General features: G+C 43.5%; 1 protein-coding gene across 1 annotated transcript; it reads right to left on the minus strand.

The window, feature by feature from the left end:
* Positions 1–653: 653 nt before the first annotated feature.
* chd4a (chromodomain helicase DNA binding protein 4a) lies at positions 654–27958 on the minus strand. Its single transcript, XM_082522335.1, has 41 exons — positions 27593–27958; positions 27024–27175; positions 23558–23667; positions 23122–23364; positions 19366–19484; positions 18505–18770; positions 18263–18393; positions 17699–17837; positions 15832–16001; positions 15232–15465; positions 14357–14560; positions 14067–14275; positions 13141–13272; positions 12965–13064; positions 10865–11056; positions 9951–10151; positions 9699–9836; positions 9295–9416; positions 9019–9192; positions 8790–8931; positions 8530–8661; positions 8318–8435; positions 7894–8018; positions 7724–7816; positions 7494–7632; positions 7241–7410; positions 6975–7152; positions 6057–6146; positions 5575–5666; positions 5256–5389; positions 4977–5121; positions 3279–3432; positions 3066–3157; positions 2737–2983; positions 2539–2604; positions 2272–2451; positions 2087–2195; positions 1846–1978; positions 1457–1652; positions 1128–1297; positions 654–1027 (listed from the first exon to the last, which is right to left on the minus strand). The coding sequence occupies exons 2-41, from the start codon at positions 27082–27084 to the stop codon at positions 1013–1015; spliced, it is 5865 nt and encodes a 1954-aa protein (XP_082378461.1). The 5' UTR covers positions 27085–27175; positions 27593–27958; the 3' UTR covers positions 654–1012.
* Positions 27959–27964: the final 6 nt, after the last annotated feature.

Raw genomic sequence — 27964 nt, forward strand, 5'->3', positions numbered from 1 at the left:
GCTTGAACAGGCCAGCTCCTCTGACATCAACAAGTACTCTGCTGCACTCTGGACATTTTCTCCATTTTGGACTCTGATTTACCCACGTAGCCTCTCCAAAGCAGATCAGCAATTTCTTTAAAAATAATCAGAACAGCCCATCTCACGCCATTCCACATTCACCTCTCTTCCCCACGCGTACATGCCCGAATGCACCAACCAATAACATGGCAGCCATTTAATTTGATATTTGTGTTAATGAGGAGTTGAACAGGTACAGCCAACAATGCGGCCAGTGGCTTGCCGTCAAGTACCTGGAGCTAAGCTTGCTGGCTGGTGGAGACTCCTGTGAGGTGAAGCGCTAAAAATGCAAATCACAACAAGCCGGAGGAACTTTAACCGCGAGAAAGTGAACAAAAACAGTAAAGTCATAATGTGTGTAAAGCTTCAACAGCAGTAAACACCTTTCATCCTTCCATTTTCTTTCACTCGACCAATTAATTTTTTAAATTCTCAAAAACAAATCACATCTTTAAGTCACAAAGCTGCCACATGTGCAGGACTCACACCTCCTCCTTTAACATCATTGCTGCTACAACACAGAGAAAAACAATTATACCGGATATAAAAAGTTGGCAGAGTTTTTATGAGGATCACTTAAGCTCCAACAAAACTTCATTTAATTTTTTTATTTTGTTTAGGTCCCAAAAAAAACCATCATAATAACATTATATCAATAATATTAATACAGAAGTTGAAAAAAATGGAGGAAAAAATAAAACAGCTTTTCTGTCCACAGCCTCGTTCTCAGTGGGGAGGGGAGGGGGATTTGATCCTCCGGGGGGGGGAAAAATCTGTAAAGTCCTTTTTTTCAGGGGTGGGGGTAATCAAAACAAACAAACAAAACCAAAAAATGTGAAGTGGGCGTGGCTTCAAGCTTGAGGCGCGAAGTCTGTCTTACTCCTGTGCACCAATCAGGAATGTCGAGGTGAGGCAGGGGGTGGTTTTCGAGGTAAAGAGCCGACGTTCAGTCTCACTGCTGCGACATCTGCCGGGGGAGGAACGGAGAGGTGGGGTCAGAGAGATGTCGTGTGTGTGTGTGTGTGTGTGTGTGTGTGTGTGTGTGTGTGTGTGTGTGTGTTAGTTACCTGCTGTGTCTGCGGCTGTGGTTCAGGTGCTCGGCTTGCCAAGCGGCTCAGGATGTTCCTCTCAGACATCTGGAGTCGGACTGCAACCGGCGGTATCCGGGCGATGGTTGCAGGCAGCCGGGTGACGTCCGCCTTCATGTCACTCAGCAGCTCCTCCAACTGCTTCAGCACTGAGGGAGGACAGACACATACATTAGAGTTATTTTCGAGGTTCTTCGCAACTTATTTTAATGTTCTCAAGGTGCTTTTATCTTAAAAATCAGACAAAGTTGACATTTTTAGCAGCGCGACTCTAAAAACAAACAGCTAAGCCTGCTCGCCGACGTTACCTTTGTGCAGGACGGCGTTGGCCGGTTTGTTCCCGGACATGGACTCCTTGCTGAGGTGCTGGTGAGACTCGGCCAGACACTCCACCTCGCTGAAGCGGGTGTTGAGGGCCATGGAGGGGTGGGAGGGGTCCTCCGACATGTTGAGGTAGGCGGCGCGTCGCAGCTGCTCCTCGATCACCAGCGCCTGTTCCAACAGCTGCAGCGGAGGCGAACAAAGAGTCATTTTATTTTAAATGTTCTGCTCAGTTCAAAGATCCATCTCCTCTGTAACATCGAATATCATAGGAGTGGAAGAAAACGATCAGAAACACAAACAGTGTTGATGTCGTCCTTTACCTGAAACAAGTCTTTATCAGAAAAAAATATCTTTAAAGTCAAATCTTTCATACCTTGAATCTTCTGGCGAGGAACTTGTTCTTGATTTCCAGGAAGTTTCCTCTGTTCATCTCTCCTTTAAAAGGCTCGTTGAGGATGGCGAACTTGACGTCGTTCTGGATGTCCTGCCAGCGGGCGTAACCGTGTCTGAAGGAGGTAGAGGTCAAAGGAAACAACAGACTCTGATCTCACATTAAGTGCTATTGTTTTAGTCTCCAGGGAAGCCAAACAGACAGACAGGTGTGCAAAGGATACTGTATGATGCCGGCCAGCAGCCAGTAGTCGTGGCGGCGATGCCAGATCTCGTTGGTTTTCTTGGTTACCGTGGCAGCGCGCTCCTCGTTCTGCCACAGTGAGTGGAGCTCTGAGAGAAACACGTGAGTCAGCGTTGAATTGAAAACATTCGAATGAGTTGTGCTCGAGTCTGAGCCAGCGTGTACCTGTGAATCCTCCGTCTGCGATGTTGAACATGAACCGAGTCTTGGCTTTCTTCTTCTCCTCGCTGGCCCCGCTCGCCGTGGCAGCGGCGGTCGATGCCGTTCCCTCCTTGTTGCCGTCTCCGTTCTGCAGTTTGGCCGCCGATTCCACTGGTTTCTGAGTCTCCTTCTCCTCCTTCACATCTGCGGGAGGATGAAAAAGGAATCACAATTAACGACAGCAGAGCGTCAGAGAGCGCCGAGAAACCCTGCAGGAAACGTCATCGGCACCTTTCTTTTCATCTGCGGGAGGCGTGGTGTCCATCTTTTCTGTCTTCTCTTCCTTCTTTTCTTCTGCTGAAATCAAGATTTTTTAAAAAAAGGAAGAACTTAGTAACCAAATAACAAGGTGTATCTCTATCACTTACTCTCTAAAGTTTTATTTAAAAATATATTAAAACAGGAAGAATCCCGAGTGACTAGTTTTACCTTTGACCTCTGCATCCTCAGGTTTGACCTCTGACCCCTCTGTCTTTGCCTCTGAGGGGGGCTTCGTTTCCTCCGCTCCCTCTGGACTCTTCTTCTCACCCTCTCCTTCCTCCATCTTCTCGCCTTCTTTCTCTTTCACGCCCTCCGTTTCGCCATTGCTCGGTTTGTCCGTCTCCATTGGCTCCCCGTTCTTCTTCTCCTGCTCGGCTGACGGACTCTTCTCGTCATCGTCTGGGATGGCGATCACCTGCCGCAGACGTGGAAGATTAAAAATCTTTCCTCCTTCCGACTCCATAAACCCGATTTCATTCACAGCACTCAGTCTTTACCTCGTTGCTGGTTTTTCCGGCCTCTTTACCGTTCTTCTCTGCCTCGCCCTCTTTCTTCACGTCCTTCTCACACTCCTTCGAGGAGTCGTCGACTACAAACAAAGTATCTCGTGATATTGTTCTATTTTTATACGCTTTATTTTTCATCACAAACACATCGAGTATCCTGTATGACTTGTGTATTTGTTGGTTTAGCTCCAGTGTGAGTGTTACCTGGCACAGGCGTGTTGGGCTGCGTGTCGGCGGGGGTGCCGGTGGACGGCGTTTTTGCAGGAGAATCGGGCTGAGCCGCGGCCCTCTTGTTCTCCTCCAGCTCGGCCATCCAGGGCATCGACCACTGGCCGTTTACGTGCTCGAACTCCTGAACCTGGAAAACAGGCGAGCGCGTCAGCAAGACGTCTCTACATGTTGCTCAAACTAAATAGAAACAAAATAAAATAAAAATCTCAAATCAAGCATTTCTGGGGAACATGACATTACCAAGTTTATTTTCATCCTTGTTTTTCTAAATAACTTCTGTATATTTTAACCAAAGCTTTCACCACCAGGGGGCAGCATTTTACCGCTGGGTGTCATGAAATTGTTCAGTTTTGACTTTTCGCCTACCAGCTTCTAAATGAAGTGGCATTTACTTCAAACACATTAGAAATGCTGCATTTATAAAACAAAACCAGAGTTTCCCCCCTGAGACCAGATTTAACTCATTTAAGCTTCAACTCCACTCGTTCACTAAAGACGGTCTTTGGAGCCCAGCCTGCAGCTAACAAGTACAACAGATCTCCTACAAGCTCTGGAGTTCAAATCAAATCAAAATCAAATCAAATCACTTTTATTGTCACATCACATGTGCAGGCACACTGGCACAGCACATGCGAGTGAAATTCTTGTGTGCGAGCCCCACAAGCAACAGAGATGTGCAAACACAACAACACAAACGAGCAAATACAAGAATGGCCAACCTGAAACTAATAAATATATGTACAATATATAATAGTGTATGCATTTCTGGATGTGTATACTAAATATTTTCCTACGTGTGTGTGTGTGTGTGTATACACATTTACAAATTAAATAGTAAAAAAAAAAAAAAAAAAAAAAAAAAAAATAATATATATATATATATATATATATATATATATATATATATATATATATATATATATATATAATAATAATAAAATATATAAAAATATACAGAGTTGAATATGTGCAAAACAAGTGGCATTTATATACAGTGTGGAGTGCATAATGTTGAGTTCAAAACAGTGAAGATGTTACAGGCGCAGAGTTTTATTTAACTCTAAAAGGTTGTTAATGATTTTTAAAGAAAATAATTAAGAAAAAACTGAGAAATATTCAGACAAAGTTTCTTTTAAGCGTAATTTGTTTTCCTTTTTCAGTTATTTGTGTGTCCAGGGTCCCTGCAGGTAAAGTCAACCTAGATTTAAAAGCAAAAATTGCAAAACCCTGTTGAATAAAATGTTATACTGCTATACTCCAACAAACCCAGTCATCCCAGTTTAGTAAGAAAAAATAGGAAAGCTTGACTGAGTTTACACAGAGAGAATAAAAAGAAAACATACACTCATCCTCAAATACCTCTCATTAGTTGAAGATGGATAAAAGTTTTGTTTTTGGTCCGATGAGCCAAAGTGTCGGAGGTTAACTGTACTTTTAAGTGACTGGTAACAGTTTTTACACATAGAAAGAGCCTGAAAGCACAAGTGGAACTATGAAGACAGCAGAGAATCAAATTCCTGCTGCAGACTGCTGGTTCATTTCTAGCTTCAAATGCATTTCCAACAAAACAAACAAACCAAGTTCTTCAAAACAAGCGTATGAACCAACCCTAAGGCGATCTACAGCTGTTAGCCTCTTATTACAAAATGAAAGAAAGAGTGCCTTCATTACCTTTTTGCGAATAAGTGACATGACTCCGATGCGGGTGAGGACGTGCTGCCGAGACAGCCCTTCTCTGGGGACGCCGTCCGCAAAGGTCTCGGCCCCGTCGGCTCCGGGCTCACAGAGGTGACGCATAAACAAAGACACGTAGGCCCTGAGGGAGTTTAAAAGATGAAGCAATAAAAAGCTTTATTACATCAGTTTAAAATGTGGCAGAAGACCACCTTGATGAGCACTTCACTGTCTTCAGTGGAAGCCACGTGTTTGTATTTAAGCTGCGATCCTCACTTGAATTCTTTCTCAGATTTCCCTCGCAGGTCTCGGACCAGCCACTGGGTGGTGAAGGCGTCTTGTGGGGGCATCCCATAACGCATCACTGCGTTCAGGAAGGCCTTCCTCTGCCGAGAGTTGAAGCCCAAAACCTGGGAAACGTCAGAGGGGTAAACATCAGAGTTTACATACAGAGAACAAACAGTCATAAGATCCACGATAGTTGAGTTTTGAGATATACCACCATTATACCTTAAAGACTATTCAAAGAACAAGGTCACCACTGATACACTTATAATCTGAGATGTTTGAAGCTTTGAGTCTCTGAGACGCTCACCTCGATGTTGCCCCCCACCCTGGCCAGCAGGGGAGGCAGCGGTTTGTCTTTGTCGTTCCTCAGGCCCTTCCTGCTCGGCCTGCGAGAGTTGGCTGCAGAGAGGAAACAACGCTGGTGATTTTACAGATGATAAGAAACACTCTGCAGGGAGGCAGACCGTGCTGCAACACTCAAAATTAATGTTTCCCTTTTCCGTCTACAGAATGACATTCAGAGTTTATTGAGTTAAAAGCTTAGAATACATTCAGTTTCTCTTGTCTGTCGTTTAAACCTTTAGTTATTCTGTTCTGCAGGTTTAACATGAGTCACTTTTCCAAAAAATATTTTTTAAAACCGAACAATTTTGTGAGTAAGTGAAGCTGGAGATCCTGTTTTTATGTACTTGTGAAGTAACCAGCACTAATTAGACTGCTTTAAATGTAGAGAGCAAATATTAAACATTTCATCCTGGACCTCAGGAAACAAGTTAACCAAGTTTTTACCTTCTGATCTCTCGTCAAAGTCCTCATCGCCCTCCTCAGATGCCACCGAGTAATCTGATTGGCCATCTGACTGGTCATCCTGCCAATCAGCTTTGAGACAAAAGTAAAAAGGAAGCTTTAAATTTCATCATTTCTCTATCTGCACGTACGCACACCACAGCTTGTTTCATGTAATCTACAGTTTTTCTTATAAATCAGGCTGAGATTCTTTGAGCACTGCTCCCCTTCACCAGAAGTCCCATTCAAAGGGGGAGGAGCAGGAGAAATGAGGGAGGTGGGAAGGAGAAAGAAGCAGTAGAGCAAAACCCTGGGGAGAGGGAGTGATCAGTCTCCTAGTAGATGTTATAAATTTGAAAATCCTACAAGTTTTTCAGAAAAGTTCTCCTTTTTTTTTTTAACCAAAGGTCAAAGGTGAAGTCAAAGGGGGGGGGGACTCATCATAGAAATGGGTAATGGGGAGGGGTGTTAGAAGAAGAAGAAAAAGGGGAAATGGAAAAAGAAGGTGAAAAGTGAGGAGGAGGAGAAAAGGGGGGGAGGGGCATGTGAGGAGGCAGCACAGGAGGATGGATGTTCCCGTTTTTATTTTTCATTAAATGTTCAGAATCCATTTCATCAGGTGGTTTTTTTTTTTTCAGTGAGCCATGAAGAGAAGCGAAAACCCTTCTTCCTTATGTAAAGCAACCAACGACATCATTAGAGACACTTGAAGAGAGAAGTGACCTTAAACTCAAGCTTCCCCCTCAGCAGAGGAGAAACTCCTCACTGAAAACTCTGAACTCTAATACACCCGTGCGTTTTCCTCAAATATTTTGAGCACAAAATACTAAATCTGTTCTTAGACCATTTTATTTTATACATATAAAACACTGTTTTCCCCTCTCTAAAAAGTAAGAGGAGTAGAAGAAGACGCCCTCTCACCTCTGTCTTCTTGAGAACCGTCGTTGTAGTTGACCTGCTTGCGGATACGTTTGCCTTTGCCCAGGTTTCGGGCCAGATCCTCCTGCTGCTGCTCGTAATGGTGACGCAGCAGCTTCTCCCAGTAGTCTGGATCCACGCTCTCCTCCTGCTTAATGATCTCCCGCTGCACCTCCTCCTCCTGAGCAACAAGAAGGACGAAGGTGGTTAAAAGGACAAAAGGGGAGCTGGGTGTATGAAGGTCACTCCTGATGGGCTCAGGCGCTCACCTCCTCCTCCTCATCTTTCACCACATATTGAGCCACTTTGAAGGAGCTCAGGTATTCATTCATGCTCTGCAGCTCCGTGTCGTCAGTGGCGTCCTGGTTCCTGTCCAGTAGTCGCTCTATGGCTTTGTCATCGTAGTGAATGATGCTGCTGTCCTCCTCTTTGTTCTCACCTGCAGACGCACAGACTTCAGTTCACATAATTTTCCCTCCCTCTCTTTCTGTTGTCTTCTCCCAAGCTTCCCTCCACCCTCACCTTCTCCCTCATCCTTGAACAGCTCTTCTGTTCCAAACTTGAGGATGTCATCCAGCTCCTGCTTGGACATGGAGCCCGTCTTGGATCCGAGGCCAGGCCGGACCACCAGGTGAGTCAGCATCATCTTCTTCTTGGCAACCTGGAGAGAGCAGAGCAGGTAAGGAGAGAGGGAAATTTTATAAGAGCAACCAGCCAAGATTTCAACTCTGTGGGACTCTGCTTATATTTACCTGAGTAATCCTCTCCTCCACTGAGGCCTTGGTGACGAATCGGTAGATCATCACCTTCTTGTTTTGACCGATACGATGAGCTCTGCTGAAGGCCTGAAAGCAAAAATACACGTATGAATAAGCAGTTTGGGTGAATGTGTGAGTGATGACTAATGTCTCTGCGACTGTACCTGGATGTCATTGTGCGGATTCCAGTCCGAGTCGTAGATGATGACGGTGTCGGCAGTAGCCAGATTGATTCCCAACCCTCCGGCTCTCGTCGACAGCAGGAAGGCAAATTGCTGAGCACCAGGAGCTGAAGGATGAAGTAGGAAAGAGAATAAAGTTGCTTCAAGAATCAGATTTAGTGAATCAACTGGAACAATCCTAAAGCCGGTGATGTTTACATTCTGCCCCCTATAAAAGGACCCAATTCGACCCCCTGGACAGCGTTCCAAAAAAAAAACCTGCAAAGCTTTCATTCGTTATTCCAGTTTTTCCAATAGGAAAGCAGTTTTTTCCAGGTGTGATGAATCCAGCGTTGATACACAGGAGTGGAAAAGATATGAAAGGTGAAGGAAGAGAAGAGAGCAGGTGAGATAAGGATCAACTCACCATTGAATCTGTCAATGGCCTCCTGTCTCATCCCTCCTGTGATTCCTCCGTCAATCCTCTCGTACTTGTAGCCTTCGTTCTCCAGGAAGTCTTCTAGCAAGTCCAACATTTTAGTCATCTACAGAAAAAAAATAGAAAGGTTAGTTTAAGATAAAGACTTCCAAGTTGATTTATCTTTAGTATCAGATTGTTTGAGACGTCCGGCGTTGTACCTGAGAGAAAACTAGCACTCTGTGTCCTCCCTCCTTCAGCTTCCTCATCATCTTTTGCAGTAACATCAGTTTCCCTGAAGACTTGATGAGAGCATTTCCATCATACATCCCGTTGGGCATCTTTGGAGCTTCCTGTTGGGACCAATCAAATGTTAAGGTTTCATAAATTGCATAAAAGGTTTGTCCAAAGGTAGAACAGTAGGAGCCGTCCACAGCCTCCTTCTTAAATAAATGGTCTCTCCCTGGTGTTTGGGTCGTACCATAGCAGCCCCGGGGAAGAGGTAGGGGTGGTTGCAGCATTTTTTGAGGTCCATGACGACGTTGAGCAGTGAAACCTGGTTTCCTCCTCCTTTGGTGTTCAAAGCCTCAAAGTTTTTCGTCAGGATAAATTTGTAATATTTCCTGCAAACAGACCACAAACATTCAGCCTCATGTCCACTCCTCTGACCTCTCTTCTACAGCTGCTGCTGTACCAACCACCCCACTCACTTCTGCAGCTGGCTGAGCTCCACTCTGACGATGAGCTCGGTCTTGGAGGGCATGTGCTTGAAGACGTCAGCCTTCAGCCTCCTGAGCATGTGCGGACCCAGCATGTCGTGTAGCTTCTTGATCTGGTCCTCCTTGGCAATGTCGGCAAACTCCTCCAAGAAGATCTCCAACTTACTGCAGAAAAAGAAATGACAGAGAAACCAGATCACACGTGAGGTATTCCTTTACTTATCTGACAGTAAAGCGATACATTTTTACAACAGAGCTCAGGCTCACCTGAACCTCTCGGGCGTGAGGAAGTTGAGCAGGTGGAAAAGCTCCTCGAGGTTGTTCTGCAGAGGAGTTCCAGTCAGCAGCAGTTTGTGCTGCAGGGAGTAGTTGTTCAACACCCGGAAAAACTACAGCAGGGGGAAACAAAAATGTTTATAACAGGATCAGGCTGAGTGAGAATTCACAGGCAGCTGCACATGTTTTCAATTCAGACGCACTCACAACAGATTTATTACAGCTGTTTCAAGTAACCATGCCGACAAGCAGACCGATGATTCAGATAAACTTCTGATTCAACCACAGAACAGCTTTTCTTTGTTTTGTTATTACAGTCTGGGATTTTTATTGCCCGCATTGTTGCTGAAAAATGATTCGCTTGTGCGAAAGCGCCCATCCCCTGTGTGTTGTACCTTTGATTGGTTGTTTTTTAGCCTGTGGGCCTCGTCCACCACCAGACAGGCCCAATCTATGGAGCCCAGGACGGCCATGTCGATGGTGATCAACTCGTAGGACGTCAGCAGAACGTGGAACTTGATGGATACATCTTTCTGTTGGAGGAAATCGCCAAAACTCAAACTCAAGTTTGAACACACTTTTTTCCTGCGGTTTCTTTTTTTTGCTATTTGTTTTACGGATTTCCACTCACGCCACCATCTCCTTACCTTCATCCTGGAGGCCTTCTTGCCTCCTCGGACGGCGTTATCCTCGAAGGAGAACTCGTTCTCCCGGATGACGGCTCTGCTGTCCTTGTCTCCGATGTATGTCACTACGTACATGTCAGGCGCCCACATCTCAAACTCTCTCTCCCAGTTGATGATGGTGGAGAGGGGCGCGCTGACCAGGAACGGCCCTTTGGAGTGACCCTGGATGAGGAGACGAGAAGTGAGTGTAAAGCATCATACAGATGAAGGTCACCAGCGCTTCACTTAATGACCAACGACCTTTGCCCCAGACCCACTGGTCTTAACTCCACCTGGTAAATAAAAGTGTTCAAACTCTTGGGATTCCCAAATTTAACTAATCTGTAAAATATTCTGTGCATTACAGCATATTTAAGCTGCTTTTCCCACAAATCAATAAAGAAACTAAAAATATTGTCAATAAAATCCTAGTAAGTTCAGTTGGAGGAAGTTTGCAGGAAGTGCATTCTGGCCTCCCACCTTCAGGTGGCAGCAGCCGCACATATGATGAGTGGTGGTTTACAGTTTCTGATCCAGCTTAATGTCGTCAGATTTCACCTGGTTTATACAAAATGGCTGGATGGCTGCTAGCCAATAGGATGACAGCCACCTACAGACATAACGTAGCCACACAGAGCACCGCTGAGTTGTAGCACTGAACGAAAAATTCATTTCATTAATTCATCTCAAACTAAATTCAACAAAAAAAAGAAATAAAAATCACATAAGTAAAACTGTTTAAGTCTAGTTCGAGTAGAAGCTCAAATTTCCAACAAAAAGGCGGAGAAGAGCTAGACCCAAAGCTTTCTAACCACAGAAGAAGATATACAGTTACAGCTTCAGCATGTGCGGCGCCACAGGGGTATAACAGAATCCAGCTTCTCACAGCCACTCACCTCTTTATACAGCGAGTAAAGGAAGACGGCGGTCTGCACCGTCTTGCCCAGACCCATCTCATCGGCCAGGATGGTGTCAGTGCCCTGAGCCCACGAGAACCGCAGCCAGTTGAGACCCTCCAGCTGGTAGGGGTGCAGCGTCCCCCCCGTGCTGTCCAGATATTCTGGCTGACGCTCAAATTTGATGGTGGGCTGGAAACGGAAGAATTACAATTTATAAACAAGGGCAGACGCAATCAAGGCGCTCTACAATCAGGAATATCAGGAATTTTTTTAATTTTATTTAAAGAAAATATAAATTTATAACTACAGGAAGTCTGACATCAAGACCACCCAGAAACTCTACGTGGGCACAGCAGGGACCCACAGTAGTGTAGGAGCTGAGGGACAATGAACAGACCCACAGCCCAGAACTGAAACCAGCTGGCACCATTGGGGTGCCAGGACACAGCCGCGGTGGCACAGGACAGCCCAGCTCCAAAGAGCTGATGCCCGACCCCCACGCTCCCACAACAGAGGAAAAGAAGCCCACCTCACCAAAGACAGCCAGGCCTCAGGAATGTCAGGAAGAGTTTGAGGGCACATAACCTCATTTAAACATTTTCTTCCCTCTGGTTCTTGTAGGGATTTATTCATCTGCATTTTGGAATGCGGCTCATCCAGTTCTGGAGGTACTGGCTTTCTCATGAATCATATGGAACTAAATGGCAATTGACCTCAAAGTTGCTAAAAACCAACCACGAAGATGTCAGTTGATGGATGTCAATGGTAGAAAGAAAACACTTCCTAGTTGAGTGCCATTTAGTTTTACTGTATTAAAAAAACAGTCCATTTTAGAGGCAAACTGAGCAGTTTTGGAGGATGTTCATGCATCAGGGTTATTTTTGTGCTTTTAGATAATTGTTGTTGAATTTGAATTCCCAAATGTTCCAGTAAATGGTAACCAGAACTTAGAAAGACCAACTAAATTCTTTCACCTTTTAAAAAACGATCAGCATTGCTGGTTTACCAGGTGTAACTATGAAGTTTAACATCCAGGCATCCATGGAAACAGCATTTATTACATTTAACGGAGTTAGAAGTTAGCAGGAAGTTAGCTCGCTTGTTTTGTTAGTTACCTAAACATGATATAGCATGTTCTGACAGAGAGATTTCTGAAAAAATTAAAAGGTACAGCTCTGCTATCACTTCCAACATAAATGAAGACAGAAAACTAAACAGCAGTGACGTTTGTAGGGTTACTGAAGTTGGGCTAGCTGGTATATAATGATGTGCTACGTGATCGCTAGCGACACAGCTATGTTAGCATAACATAAACAGTGAAGCTGGAGGATGAACACTAACTTTTTTCCACTCAATAAAAGTTAACGTGAAGGTTCCTGATGGTTAGAGACAAATACAATCGCATGGCAGGATGCTGTAAACGGACCAAACTTCAGTCAGGAGAACAACTGAGATAATCCATCCACAATACGAGGTTAGTCATTAATATACTGCAACCACATGGGAACAGAGCAGCTGTGATAGAATACAGCATCAATGAATCAATGGTACAGAAGTGGAGGAAGCAAGAAGAATGAGTTTAATAAAGTTTAATAAAGATTTATCTGACTGCTTTGTTTCTCTTAATGTGTCTTATAATCCCGTGCAGCTTATGGTCCGACAAATATGTATTGGACTTTTTTTTATTTTTTATTTGGCACACTGCAGTTTATTGTTGCAAAGCACCTTGTTTTAACTTCAGTGGATATTATATATGATTATGCTCAGGATATGTCAGCCCATTTCTACTTTTTATAGAGCTTTAATGCACATAAAAACAGCTGCTTGTTTAAGTGAAAATAAATGGATTGGGGGGGGGGGGGGGGTTGCGCTAGTAAAGTTGTGGAGTTGTAATTTGTCTCGCATCAATTATATAGTCAGTTATATCGTTATCGCAAATTTTCAAATCTATATCGTGATAAATTTTTTTGGCCATATTGCCCTGCTCTAGTTGTGACCAGTGCAGCGAGCATAAAGTCACCTAAAACCCACTGACTCTTGGTAATGTCTGAGTTTTAGGACTCATTCCCTCACAAAGACTCATTAATTCCAACTTACATCGATCACCGGGTTCTCAGGAGGCCTTTCAGGCCGCTTCACTCTTCCTTTCACCTTTATCTTCTTCCCAGGTCTTCCCTCCTCTCCCATCATCAGCTCTCTGGAACAAACACGCACTATGAGTAAAAAGCGGCAAGTTTCAGGTTGTTAACACAGCTGTGCAGAACTTAACTCACCTGTGGTTCCAGTACTGCTGTTTGTACGGGTCATACTCGGGTATGTCCATGTCCTCGGCCTCCCAGGTCGCCTGGTCGTACGGCAGCTCTCTCCACTTGATCAGGTAGTGGACGTTATTTTTTCTGTCCACACTGGGGGGGGAAGAGCCGGCACAGAAGATTTAATCAAAGTTACTTGTTGTCTTTAGTACATTGTTCACTCCAGAACAGTGAGAATGACAAAAATTAAGATTGAATAGAATAAGTTTAGAGACAGTGTGATTACTTCATTAGTGTTTACACAATCTCTACTTTTAAGATTAGGCTTCAAACTTAACTATATGCTTTAGCAAAAAGGAAAGGCTGGACCAGGTGATCCTGAATCCTCCCTTAGTTATGCTGCAATAGACGTAGGCTGCCGGGGGATTCCCATGATGCATTGAGTTTTTCCTTTCCAGTCACCTTCCTCACTCACTATGTGTTAACAGACCTCTCTGCATTGAATCATATCTGTTATTAACCTCTGTCTCTCTTCCACAGCATGTCTTTTATCCTGTCTTCCTTCTCTCACCCCAACCGATCGCCGCAGATGGCCCCACCCCTCCCTGAGCCTGGTTCTGCCGGAGGTTTCTTCCTGTTAAAAAGGGAGTTTTTCCTTCCCACTATCGCCAAAGTGCTTGCTCATAGGGGGTCATATGATTGTTGGGTTTTTCTCTGTATCTATGAAGCGCCTTGAGGCGACTTTTGTTGTGATTTGGCGCTATATAAATAAAATTGAATTGAACTGAATTGAATTAAAAATCTAAAATCTAAAAAAGTTTATAATTAAATCAAAATAATTTATTCTGATAGAAAAAGTGACTCTTTTTGATGGTTTATGAATAGTACAGAATCAGAGCTGAAGTCTAATCTGTGTAACATTGTGTCTGTAAGAAGGTCAGACTGACCTGTGGTTAAGGATTCGATGAACCATCAGCCACTCCATCTTAATCCCAAAGCGGAGGTATTTCTCCTCCAGATGTTTATACATGGGGTCCTTGCTCTTCCTCTTGACACACTTGTCCTCCTCTCCTTCCCCAAAGTCGATGGGGGGCGGCTCCTCCATGTCGTTCTTCCTCTGGTAGTTCCTGAACATCACTTGGCAGTGCAGCTCCAGCTACACAACATGCACGAGAAAAAGTTTAGGATGAGGTTCAGCTATCAGAGAGATTTAAAGCTTTCCTGAAGCTGTACACACCTGGAGCTCCGTGACCCACGAGCAGTGCCAGTAGGACATGTTGCACCATTTGGCGAAGAACTCCCTCTCGGGCCGCCCTGCCAGCGGGGCGGGGTCGGGGGCATCGGCTGGGAGGTCTGGGGGACGGGGAACCGGTGTGGGAGGAGGGGGGTCTCCCCAGCGCCATGTCAAGATTTTCTGGACCTTCCCCTTCATGGGTGGACACTGGAGGGGAGGGGGACAGTAAAGGTTTAAGTCTTTATGGATGCTTTTAATTAAAACTGGTGAAAAAGAAAAAAAATTCAGTTGAGCCACTAAAATTTAAAAACAGTTTCAGCTTTAAAAATAAGTTATCGCTACAAAAAACTTCAAACTTCAAAGAACTTTTGAGAGGACAGATGTTTTTTTAATGCCTATGACAACAACATGATCGGTTTACTAGTGGACAATCCCCTCAATCACTGCTAACCAGCTAACACCACTTCATCCCATCTAGTGTTTTCCTACTGGCAGGTTAGTCAGGTCACTATTGTTGTGGTCCCTGATGTCACTCATTGGCTTTGAGTATCCAACAAACAAACTCCACCTCTGCCGTTTTGGGCCACCGCTGTAGTTCTTGTTCCCTTGTGTTCTGGAAGATCTCCCCAACCAAAACCTGCACTGGTGGAGAACTTGTGCCACTATGCCAAAACTCAACAAGGGTACTGACAGGAAACTAGTATATTAACATAATGCACAAGGTATTATATATTATCAAATCCTTCCTCCTTCTCTCTCTTTTATTTTTAAAACCACTGTGACTTAAAGAATCCCATAACTGACCACATGATCAATAAATAATAATAACGCATGTTAGTACAATCACCACGTTTAACCCTGACCGTCCTGTCGCTCACCATGCAGCGGGGGCAGATCCACTCCCCGTTGGGGATCTCGGGGAGCGGTGGGTTGAGGCAGTGGATGTGGTACGACGAGGGGCACGAGTCGCAGCAGAGCAGCTCTCCGCCATCTTTACAAACTCTGCAGAACTCCATGTGGTGGTCGTCCTCCTCCATGTCACCCGCGTCTCCGTTGTCCTCCTCACCATCGGAGCCGTCTTCTCTGGCTTCCCACTGGATGCCCTCCTTTTCCTGCAATCGCAGGACAGTTTATGCTTTATGACCTTTAATCACAACAGTTTCCAACTATTTTAACTGGTGTCTAATGATTTAAAAAAATGAAACTGTGTTACCAGTGACAAATTAAAGAAAAATGGTAACCGTTCCACACTGAAAATCTGGGTATTTTTTAAGTCGCTTAAATGTTTGAACCCAGACTTTGTGATCGAACAGATGCACTTTTATTTAAACATCAGAAAGCTAGAACCTCCTGATGTTACCACTATAAAATAAAATGTCCATTATTAAGCAACTGAAGCCACTTTATGTGCTTTGTCTGACCTTCAGAAGGGTAATTTTTTTTTTTAAGGTGGAATAAGTTGTCAAGAAGTTTCTTACACAGTGCGGGCAGCTCCAGGTGCCCTCCGGTGCTTTCTCCATGTCAGGGTCCAGGCAGACCATGTGGTACGCTCTGGGACAGGTGTCGCACAGGATGATCTCCCCACCCTGCTGGCACACCTCACAGTAGTCCTGGTGGTCCGTCTCATAGCCGTCACCATCTTCTACGTCTGATGAGGAAGGACAAAAAGTATTACACCCACTAACGTCTCACGTTAACAGAGAGTCAGGAAGTGATACGCGCTGTGATCCGTGATCGGTGTTTATGACACTGAGCTGTGTGTTTATGTTGCTTGTCAGAGAAAAAACTACTCAGTGAGTCACTCTTTCCCCTCAAGCTCAGATTCTCTCAATGACACCAACAGACTGAAACTGACGGGCTTCACTAGGATGAAGTAACTATCTGTTTTAGACAGAGATCCCACCGAAACACCTAAACACAGCCAGAAACAAAAACACTGAGATTTTCAGCCTGCTGACCAAAGTCAACAGTAACATGAAGTTTGGGTTAGTGGGGAGGAAAGAAAAAAAAAAAAAAGAGCTAAAAGTGTTTGATCAAAATCTAAAGTGTCACCAAAAACAAAACATTTGCGCAAACTACAGGAGTGTGTTAAACCTCACTCGCCTGAATCTGGCTGAACAAAAGCCAAAGAAAAGTTGCAGTGCCTTCGACGGACAACAGTGAAATTAAATAAAATAAATAAACTGACCATTTGTATTTCAGTACACTTAGGGTAGGGCTGCTCAAATATGGTAGAACCCCAATGATCATTATTTTGATAAATAACTAATCTTGATATAAAACATAGTTAAACAGTTATAAATCAGTAGGGAGAAACGGTCTACAGGAGGTTGATTTGATTGATTCGATTCCTGGCTACTCCAGTCAGCACGCCAAAGTTATCCTTGGACATTCAAATGAAATACATAGTACACATAGTAGGAGACAAAGTCTCCCAGTTTAAGATTGAAGGTTCAAATAAGGATGTTTTTGACAGGAAGGTGTCTCGCTGGTCTCCACCGGGGCATCTGTGGATGGAGATGAGCCGACAAGAGGCCTAGATAACACAGGACCAACCATAGAGCACGGTGGTTTCTGAGGATCTTTAGACATCCAGATGGGGGGAAAAAAAGGAGCCACAGGCAGCCTTTGTAATTTGTCCACAGGTTCTTCTACAGGAGTCTTACGTCCCCTACAGAAACAGGCTCTCCTTCTCATCTGGCAAATGTCCTCAAGATGATCAAAAGTGCTCACAAGTCTGAGTTTCTACAGCCAGAACCACACAGCTCTACAAGAAATCTGTGCATTAGATTTATAAGGAAAAAACAAAAACAAAACTGCTTTTTAGTGAAAATGAAAGGTTGTAATAATTATATTCCGACTATCTTACCTTCATAATCACTCGCGGCCAAAAACTGTAATCCAATAATCTCCCAGTGCAAATTTTACTTTCCATCTGCAGCTAAAACCTTAACCAGTTAAAAGCGTTTCCACGCCTACGCAGCAGGGTGTCTGCGAGGACTCCGTCCTCTTTCAGTTCATGTGACTCCATCCACTACGTCATCCGACCGGTGACAACAGCTACAGAAGAGGCATCAGCAGGCGACAGGCCTGATGAAGACATCGTCCTTCTAAATATACCAAACTCCTCTGACTCAGTCGCAGTGATTAATGTGTGTGTGTGTGCACACTCCTCCTCATGTCGTCAAGAAGGCCACACGCTTCTAATACTTCACCCCGAACGCAGTCATTACCGCACAGCTAACCAGCAATCTTCAATCGCTACGCCCCATCAGCAACTGTTTAAGCAAGCACAGGAGCACTGGCTCATCACACCTGAGCTTAGTTTCAGTCTTAAAGACGCACCTTTCTTCTTCTTGGGTTTGCTCTTGGATGGCTTCTTTTTGCTGCGGCTGCTGCGACTGTTTGACCCCTCGGAGACCGCCACACTGTTGATGCTGCCGTTATCAAAATCACTGTCCACGTCGGGCTCATCCTCCTCGCTCTGTGCACACGGGACAAAAGATTTTAAGATACGTTTAGGATACAACAGGGTTCCCTCAGCTTAAGAGAATAAGATTTACGATTTCTTCTGAAGCTACGTGGAGTAACGTGTAACACAAAGTTAATTAAAACGAATAAATGCAAAAGCAAAATAAATTCCTCATGGTTAGAGGCACAGACAGCTTTGTTCTTGGCTTCAGGGTATCATTAAACAAGCTGATGTAACCTGACTCGTCGGAAATGCTTGAATGAACTTTGACCTGTGCCTCTTACTGCACTACCTTATTGAACAGCTAATTTTCCAACTAATACCCATTCCCCACTTTTTTAATAAACTGGTTAAAAACACTATTCTATACTGGGCACAGTGGTGGGCTTAATAACAAAAAACGCAGATGATGATGATGATGATATTTTGATACTTACTGATGAGCGTTTCCTCTTGCTGTTGAGGCCCCCCAGTTTGATTTTGAGAGGAGCCACTTTCTTTGTTTTCGTATTATTCTTCTTCTCTTGTGGTTTTGGTGCAGGTTTTGACTTCCTGCGGGCGTTGGGACCTGCCGGGGGGAGAAAAAAAAAAAGAAGAGAAGAAAAACTCAGTTTAGCGTCACACAGATACAGGAGGCTGATATTTTAGCCTTTCATGTGACCTCTCCTGCTCAGGATACCTTTGCCTTCCTTGGTCTTGGCCTTGCGGAGCGGGGGAGCAGGAGCCTGAGGAGGCTCCGCCGGAGGTGGCTGTGCTGCGGCGGGCGGCGTGACCTCTGCTACCATGGTGTCAACAGCAGCCGGCACGTTGGCGGTAGCCAGGGCAGCGTTGGCAGCAGCAGCTCCCCTCAGAGGGTTGTTGGTGCTGAACTCGCGCCACTTTGCGCCCAGAACCATCATCATCTTAGACACGGCGATCTTTGGGTTCTTGGCAGCGATGAGGGGCCTGAGACGGGTGTCAGGAAATAAAATTTTAAGAATGGGTACGAGTTCATTTAGCATCAAACGAATGGTACACATACAGCTGATTGCACGCTGATTACTGATCATGATGGGTTTCTTTAACAGAGTTTATTTTAGTCAAAGTTCAATGTTTTGGTGGTTTTGATGCTGCTGTGGGTCACATGTGTTCACTAGGTATCAGCTGCTGTGCAGACAAGTCTGCACGGTTACATCCTGAACAGTGAGTAACAGAAGCAATGCTGGGAGTTAGAGATGGTTTCTGTTGTTTCTGTGCATTTACGGTGTAAATTAGCAGGAAACTGAATTATCATTATTTATATTTTTGCTGTTCCTTCTTTCCCTGCAACTGGACGAGTCCATGCAGGTGATCCTGGACTGATTAACAGAGGACAGTGGAAGTGGCAACTTTCCGTGAGATGGTAAAATTAACTTTGCCACCTTTTTGTTGCACTCTTCTCCAACATCCCTTTAAAACCCTAAGTCAACAAACAGTTACACCTGCACCGTGTACAAGCTCTCGATACCACACACTTGAACTTTTATTTATCTAGCACTTTATATCACATCCGTCCATGTACCTGACAAACTGGCTGAAGGCTTTGTAGTTAGTCAGAGAGCGGTAGTCTTCCTCGGTGAAGACGTGGTCAATATCCTCCATGCCCCAGTCATCCAGCAGCTGAGATGACGACTTTGGCTCCTGCAGAAACAAAAATACAAAAACAAATTGTTAAAATCAAATAAAAAACAAATGGACACAAATGAAAACACAAGATAATGTATTAATGCCTCTCACATGTTTTGTTTTAATGTCCCACACTCGCCACAAAATGAATCCAACTGTGGGAAACGCTAAAGTCTATTCAAAAGAAAAGATCTCCCCACACAGTAAAGGCCTGTTCCCTGTTAGTGTATCACACAAGGAAATGCTTAATGTGCACTTTAATAACACCACACAATAAAAACAAAAAAATAAAACAAAAAAACAAAATGGTTGTATCCATCCTGCGAATTGGGTTTGGGTCGTAGACGACACCACCTGTGCTCTTTATTTAATATGACAAATACCTTGAGTGGGAATGGGCCATTACTCTGACAGGTAAAACTATGAAAACGTAATCATTTTGATATGCAAACAACAATGAGTCAGGTCCACTTGGTGCCTTTATTGAAACAAAATTCATTCTTCATTACAAAAAAATAAAATTAAAAAAAAAAAGAACAAAACATTATTGCTAACATCCTGTGACGCAGGTAAAAAAGCCCACAGTGTCTCAAAACCTGGCATAATGCAAAGACCAGAACTTCCTGTTTTCTCAAAACCACATTAGCGCTGTAAAGTGTTATCAATATGGATCTGATCAGATAACAGAGCGCGCAGATCAAGCACCCGCTGAATAGAGCGACCACAATTCAGTACATGCCACAGACACAACACAACGGGAGGCGTGTTTATTTCGGAACATCATTATTCCCAAAAAAAAGAAGCTTTACGCAATAAACTCCTGCTGAACGAGGACGGCATCAACTGATCACACACAGACCGAGTGACCAACATGTGGGACCATCTGTGACTTATGAATCTGAAGCATAAAACCAACCAGCAGGGTTTCAATTTGATTTTTAAAAAAGGTGCTGCTGTGCCCTTAAGCATCATAAAAAGCCCCCCTCCTACAAAAAAGCACTTTTGTTCCCTTTCTGCACATCAGAAAGAGTCCAGTAGGTGGTTTGTGGCTTTATTTTACCCCACAACATACAAAATTATTATTCCACAGACTTTTACATTATCCATGGAATAACATCCTTTTCACAGCAACTGAAATAACAACTCCACTGACCCGAGGGGTTTGAGTGGCCCGTGAAGAAGCTCCAAAATGAGCATCGAGCAAGCAACCGAAATGCTGAAACAAAAGTGACACTGACCATTAAACTTAATTACATCAGACTGTTTGTTAATTAAGCTGATAATTCAGTGTGAGTAGAGTCAATCCATTAGATCACCACCAACCTGATGAGAATCTTTACAATTTACTCATTTATTAGTTGTTCTGCTGGTTTTTTTCCTCACTTTCCTGTCCTTGTTAAACAAACCTCAATCATAACTTGTGTACGCGATTTAAGAGTTTGATGGAAATTTGTCCTTACTTTGATTCTTTGATGACTAAATGATAAATGAAAAATAATCATTAGTTGCAGTGTGATGCTGTGGTTACAGCTGACTCACTGATCACTCCACATCATTACAGCCCTCCCATTCAAATACCTGCAGATCAACCATTTGTCTTGGAAAGGTTACAAAAATCAGGAGGTGCACAGCAAACCAAAACAACATCAAAGGGAACCACATGGTGGGAGTCCTAAGTCCCTTTTGGCCTGTGCCACTGTTCGGAAGGATGACAACAGTAAACACTGTCACTGAAGTTTTGCCCCTGCTGTCCAACTCTTATCCTACCAAGAGCCTGTTTTATCAAAATAAACAAACTATTACTAGAGAGTTTCAGCATCAAACATGATTTTTCCCTGAAAAAGGCCTCTGGGCAAATAGATCAGGCTTTTTCTGGACCACAGAAATGGACATTTTAATAAATTTGTACGCAATTTGTATACTTCAAGGAAAACAAGTAACTAAAGCCTTGAAATAAGCACAGTGGAGTAAACACTGCCTCCTGTATGCTGCAGCTGGATACTGCAAAGTTTCTAAGAAATTTGAAGCAGTTCATCTGCATTCAAACAGCTTTTATGGTGGGTGAAAACTGAAAACATCAACAGTGGATGGGAGCAAAAAAACAACAAACAATACTTTTCAGATTTAAACTACCCGCACAGGTGGTTTAATGAAAGACGTTCAGTGGTATTTTAATGTGAGAACACCAGGTGGGAGAAGAAGTTACTTGGAGAGGCTTCATTTCAGTGAGTTTGCTGCACAGGATCACTGTACTTCTTTACTGGCCCAGGGCAATGAGGCCATTCATGAGGTGACGTTGATCCCTTTGATTGCTTAAAATACAAACTGTTTAATGGTGCAAATCTAAGAGTTCAGGCGTCTATCATATAAGATGACGAAAAGCAGAACTTTTCACAATTTAGAAGCTGGAATCACAAAATGTTTGGCTCATTTTTCCAGAAAAGGGACTGGAAATCACTCATCACAGTAGGTAAACCATTTCATCTCTACAGCAAGCAGACTTCAGGCAATTATGGCAAAAATGCTAATCAAGTATTTAATCCAATTATTAGAGTGGTGGGGGACACAGGGCAGCCCCATAGGGAGCTGGGCTTTATGTTCAGCTTCCACCAAGTTATGGGGAGGCCACAAGGCTTGTGCAGCACAGTACTCCCACACCTCAGGAAACCAGTACTGAATATCACCAGATCTTTAATGTTTTTTCCCCTCTTAAGGTTGATAGAAATTCAGTTAATTCAGACAACTGATTTTTCTCCATTTTGTCTTCCCTGCCTGCTGGATGGCTCCTTTCCATCAGCAGAGGTCGAAGTTTAGATCTGCTGAACTTTGAACAAGATGTCCGAAAAGCTCCGAAGCTGCATACTGTGGTCGCTGCAAAGCGCAAACCAATAAAAATAACTCCATCTGCAGGCAGCTGCTAATGATCCCTCCAAAAGTTTAAAGCCTTTTCTTCTGTTGTCTAAAGATGTTCTCTTTCTTTAAAGCCAGAATCATAAGTGAAATTTAACTTCTAAACTACTGTCTTCTAAAGCCAGTTTCTTTTGAAGTTTAAATGCTAATAAAAAGGTGAACAGTTTGATAAAAACACCTGGCTCCGTTCGCTTCCCATCTCACAGCCTGAGCTGCAGACCTGATGCAGGGCAGCTCTCCCAATGAATCAAATTGTGTTTATCTAACCACAAAGAAGCAGGGTCAAGTGCGTAGTGCAGCGTTGGGTGATGTTGCCATAGTAACAGCATATGTCTTCACACACCCCAATCCACCCTCTCTTATGTTGCACTGAGTGTCATTAACTACAAGGACCCCGATTGGCTGGCGGCCTCAGAACTGGCCAGAATCGGCTCTTTGTTTGAGCACGTCTTACATCAAATCTGTTTGTTAAACAGCTGCTGACTCCATTACAGGTACAACTATCAATACCTGCTCTTCGCAGAGGAGAGAAGGGTACTTTAAACCAATAACAAACCTTTTAACTGTACAGAGAAACTATAGCAAGTTTTGTTTTTTACTCTGTTACTCATAACAGCGATGAATAACAGAGCTGTTGTCAGCAGCATTATTTTTGTAACAAAGTATTTCAAAGTGACCAAAAATTTCAACAAGCACTAAATGTGTTATAAGTGCATGGACCTTCTTTGCTCGCCTTTCTTACCATGCCGTCATCATCATCGTCATCCTCATCCTCCTCTGGTTCTGGTTCTTTCTTCTTGGAGGCGCTCCTCTCCGCTGCGGCGCTGTTCCTCTTCTTGTCCTTGCCGCTGCTGGCTCTCTTCTTCTTCTTGCGCCCGGGAGTGTAGTCGCTGCCCTCGCTCTCTGAGCGCTGGCCAGGGCCGCCATCTTCACCATCATCTACGCCGCCCAAGTCCATGGGCTCTGGGGAGCTAATGGGCAGCTCCTGGAAAAAGGAGAAAGGCAGTGAGCAAACAGAGACATAAATTGACCGGAAAACAAATCGTCAACTTTTAGTAGGTTTCTGTTCTAGAGTTACTCAGCATCACATGTTTATCTTTCTAATCCAGAACTGAAACTAGATCTCCAGAGACCCCCATATATACAAACACCCCAGATTAATTGGATAATCCCCTCACCTCTCTGCGCGACCGCCGCTTGCTGCCCTTGCTCTCTCTGCTCTTCTTTGCCTTCTTTTTCTTCCTCACCTTCGGAGTCTCATTCTCAGAGATCTCTCCTTCCTCGTCATCTGCAGATCAGGCCAACAGAGAAATTTCATTGTTAAGGTGTACAAAGGAGCAACTGTGTGTCAGTGTTTGTGCCGAGAGATAACAACAATGAACAGCTGGCCGTGAAGATGACATGCGTATCGGAGGACACTTGCATATCCTGCTGGAAACTCAACACCAGCTGTAGGCTGCTAAATACTTGCATCGACTGTTTAATTCTTGATTCAGCTATTTCACAGGTAAACGGCACGTGTTACAGATCACAGTGGAACTATGAAATGACAGAATTTGTAAAGAAGCTTTGTTTCCGGATGTCGACTTTTATGATCCCAGGGCCTGAAATTCAAATATCTTAAAACTAGAGGGAATTCCCCTTTAACTGCTTCCCACAAGGCAGATTTATATTCTCTGGAACATGTTTGAGTCTGCTACGCTACTCTTAGTTTATGCTCGCTTATGCCACCTTCATGCTGGCAAGTTCCCTTGTTGGTGCCGTTTGGTGTGTTTTTTTGTGCAACTCTTGATTTTTGTAACCAGGTGACAGATGCAGGTGTCTGCGCAGTTTGATCTTTGCGTACAGTTGTGTCAATCAATGCAGAAGCAAAGAGATTTGTAACTGATAGAGGAGGGCTAATACAACAATTTACTTTGGAGAAAAATAAAACAATAAACAAACAATCATTGGGTTTTCCGTTTCAACATTTTCTACAACAACACTGATCAGCTACAGTTTTCAGAGAAGCAACACCTATCGATCAGCAGCAGATTGTCACAACTGAATCTCTGGCACCAGCTCATCTAAACGATGATCTCAAGCTTCAGGGTGCAGAAACATCTGAGGTTTGAGTAGCCAATGAGTAACCTGCAACTTGCTGTAACAGTTCAAATTATTTCTGGGGTGCTAGTGAGATTTAAGGTCATTTTCATCTGGGTCTTGTTTTGTTTACTTATCACCCTGTACACTGAACACTTGACCCTTGGCTCAACAGTCGTGTTAACAAAAGGACAAAAGTGTTGAGAAGACTTGATTGTTTCTATTTGTACAATAAAATAGAAAGTAACCAAATTTCTCCTTTTTGCAGTAATCAAAAACAAAAAATAAAGTCTGGGTTTTCATCTGTCTCACTCAGTGTCAGAAAGCATTTAAGTTATCCACAGTTAGATGTCTGGAATTAAAGACCTGTGATGTTAGCAGTTAAACTAGTAATCTAAGTTACTTTCCAGTTACACAAGTTGCCCTCAGAGGGGGAGTGACTAATGAGTTTGGCTCTAGAGGTTAAAAACATCATTTACAACTGATTCATCAGGATGATTTAACCACACCCCTGCAGGCCTCACAAACAGCAAAAATCTCGATCCAGTATCTGGCACTGAGCGCTTATTAATGTAATGGACTACAGTAAGAAGCAAATGGCAAGTCGCCATCAAAGATGCACCTGGAAAGGAAGACAATTTAATGAGATGGGACTTTTTGGGTCAATAGAGGTAACTGAGCTTTGTGTAGGTAGGTGGAAACACAGCTGTAGCTGATAAGAAAAATTATTCGAATCTGATTCAAGTGTTTAACACAAAGAGCTCCTTATGAGCACAGTGATAGAATTTTCTATTTGATGCAAAGCGTGAGAAAAGCACGTTTTATGGACAAAGACCAGATTTTGCGTCACAGATGATTTTACTCCACAGATATAAAGACCTAATTTTGTGTACTCTGATTTATCCCTGTGGGATCTGTGCTTGTGAAGACCTAATATGACTCCTGATGGAAAACAAATTTTAAATTAGAAGATTTTCACTTAATAGAAACTCAGAAGTTTGAAAAACTAAAGACTGCATATGACATTCATTCTGAGCTGTGCAAAAAAGGACACTAACAAAGACACAAAAGGAACTTTGACAGATTAAAAAAAAACTGTGTCAAGAACTTAAATTCAATCTATAAATTGCACCAAACTCTACTGCAGTCAATAGAAAATAACTCACCAGCTATTCAGCTACATTATTATACATCCTATATACAATTCCAGTGCAAAATTAATAACTGGCTGTTGATTGTGCATGAGTAATTCAAAGGCATATTTCTGGACTCTGTTTTTGTCCTCCCTTTGTTGATTATCTGTCATTTTTCTTTACAGCTGCAGAGATTTTACTTTTACTCTCATGAATCAAGATGTGTTTATCAGAAAAACATTTTTGAACCACATTATTTTGTTTTTGTCATTTTTGAAAGCTTCAACTAATGGTAATTTTCGATTAATTGCACTGGTGATTTTTTCCCCACTTGTCTTTTACTTGTTTGGCACCTTTGCTGACAATCAATTAGAAACCATGGTTGATCACTATATCTTATAAGCTGTGCAATTTTTAACCGTCTTTTCAGCTGCAGCATCTATTAATAAAAGCTGAATGCTGACATGTTTTTTTACTAAAATGGAAACGATTTTCCACAGTTTTAGCTTATGCAGTATTAGACCCAAAAAAAATAGTTAAAACGTGTTGCGGTACTTCAGAACCAGTTAGCAGGTACTGACACTAGAAACAACAAAATATGAATTAAAAGACAAAATTATTAGAAAATGTTTGACCTTTGTAAGACATCTGAGCATAAAGGCTAGCCTGAATAATTGGTTTCTGTATGGCTATTAATGAAAAGAAGAATGATTTTACAGTGTGTTGTCTTTTGCACCGTTTGTTTTATTGCTGTTATAAAGCTTTAAAACACGTGAACAAAAAGTGGACCGTTTTTGATCGATTTTTAGCATTTGCTGCTAACTTGCTGAATGTTTGTTCTCAACGGTTCTATCGCGGACGGTGCGCCTGCTCGTCGGAATTAAGCACACTGTAAACATCGGCCACACCTGCACGTAAAAACTAAAAGGTGATCGGGGATAAATAACGGTTAAATAAGAAGCTGGGTGTTGTTTTTTCCTTTCCGTATGATTATTATTATTACTTTTCCCCCCTTGCACACTCAAACCGAAGGCGCCGGCCATGAGGAGGGGGACGCCGCTGAACGTCATCCGCCAGCTTTCAAGCTAACTGGCTGCCTCCATCTTGTCATCGACACGTAAAAATACCGGTAGCTGGCTAACGCTAGGCCCCGGGAACATGCCGGTTTGTCGGCGTGACTTCACTCCGATGCAACCACCAGCCATGCCGTCTCAGGTTGTGGTAAAAACTGGACTTCTTTCTAAAACGATACTCAGCCGCGAATGAAGCCGGTTTGCTACTGTTAGCAACCCGGTAGTTAGCCGCATTGTGCAGTTAGCATTATGCTAACAAACATGATTGATGTGAATGTCAAAAACATCTGCTCATGCTAGCGCATAACCCAGCGTGAACATTAGCATTCTCTGCTAACAAATGAGCCTCGCCTTACCGTGCATTAACCGGTCCTCGGGGGCTCCGTATTCATCCCTCTCATCGTCGCTTGCAGACATAGCGGACAACAGAAAACTTTCTTTCTTTAGTTAGCTAGCAGTTTAGCTAACTAAATAAAGTTTCCAGGGTAATCCAGAGTTCTGACCCAGGCTTGAGTCCGTCCAAGTCGAGGAGGTGTTGTAGTGTAGGGGGGGTGGGGGGCAGAGAAGAACAAAAAAAAGAGAGCGGAAGGAAGTGAATATACATAAGACAGCAATCAGGACAATAAACAATCCCCACACGAGGTTTCTTTTTGGACAATAACTCTAACTTTGGACAGCTCGTAAAGATTAGCCCACACTCCATCTCCGCTAACATGCCATCTTGCCATTATCGTTAGTTTCCGTCTCATTAGCATGCGTGCTAGCCGAGCTTGACCGGCGGCCAGGTTCAGATCAAACACAAGACCCCCTCACACGCTCATATCTACCCCATAAAATACCTCACGGTGGGTTCTTTTATAACCACCCGGCATCCCAACCAGCCTGACTCAAGTAAAACCCACAAACAATAAAAACTGATACTCACAACTTGAGTCCCACACCGGCTCCAAAAACAGTAACTCCGGGCTCAGTTTGTTCGCCGGTCAGCACTTAGAGGCTCTTTTTTCTTGTATGTACACCGTTATCTTAACAATTTAAATATATTTCCGTGGTTTTTTGTGTGTAGCAGCAGCGTGTGCGCACGACGCCGTCTCCTCTTTCTCTTCCTTGCACACTACACACACCCCGCTCGCGCGCGCGCGCACACATACACAAAGAGATCAGGGGGCAGGCATCCCATAATATGCCCCCCCTCCTCCACCACTACCACACATACACACACACTTCACTGACCCCTCCCCCACTCTGCATAGTTACCTTGCAACGTACAGACCATAATAGTCAATCCACCCCCCCC

Source organism: Aulonocara stuartgranti (genome assembly GCF_965226115.1).
Source record: "Aulonocara stuartgranti genome assembly, chromosome: 22".
In the NCBI taxonomy this organism is placed as follows: domain Eukaryota; kingdom Metazoa; phylum Chordata; class Actinopteri; order Cichliformes; family Cichlidae; genus Aulonocara; species Aulonocara stuartgranti.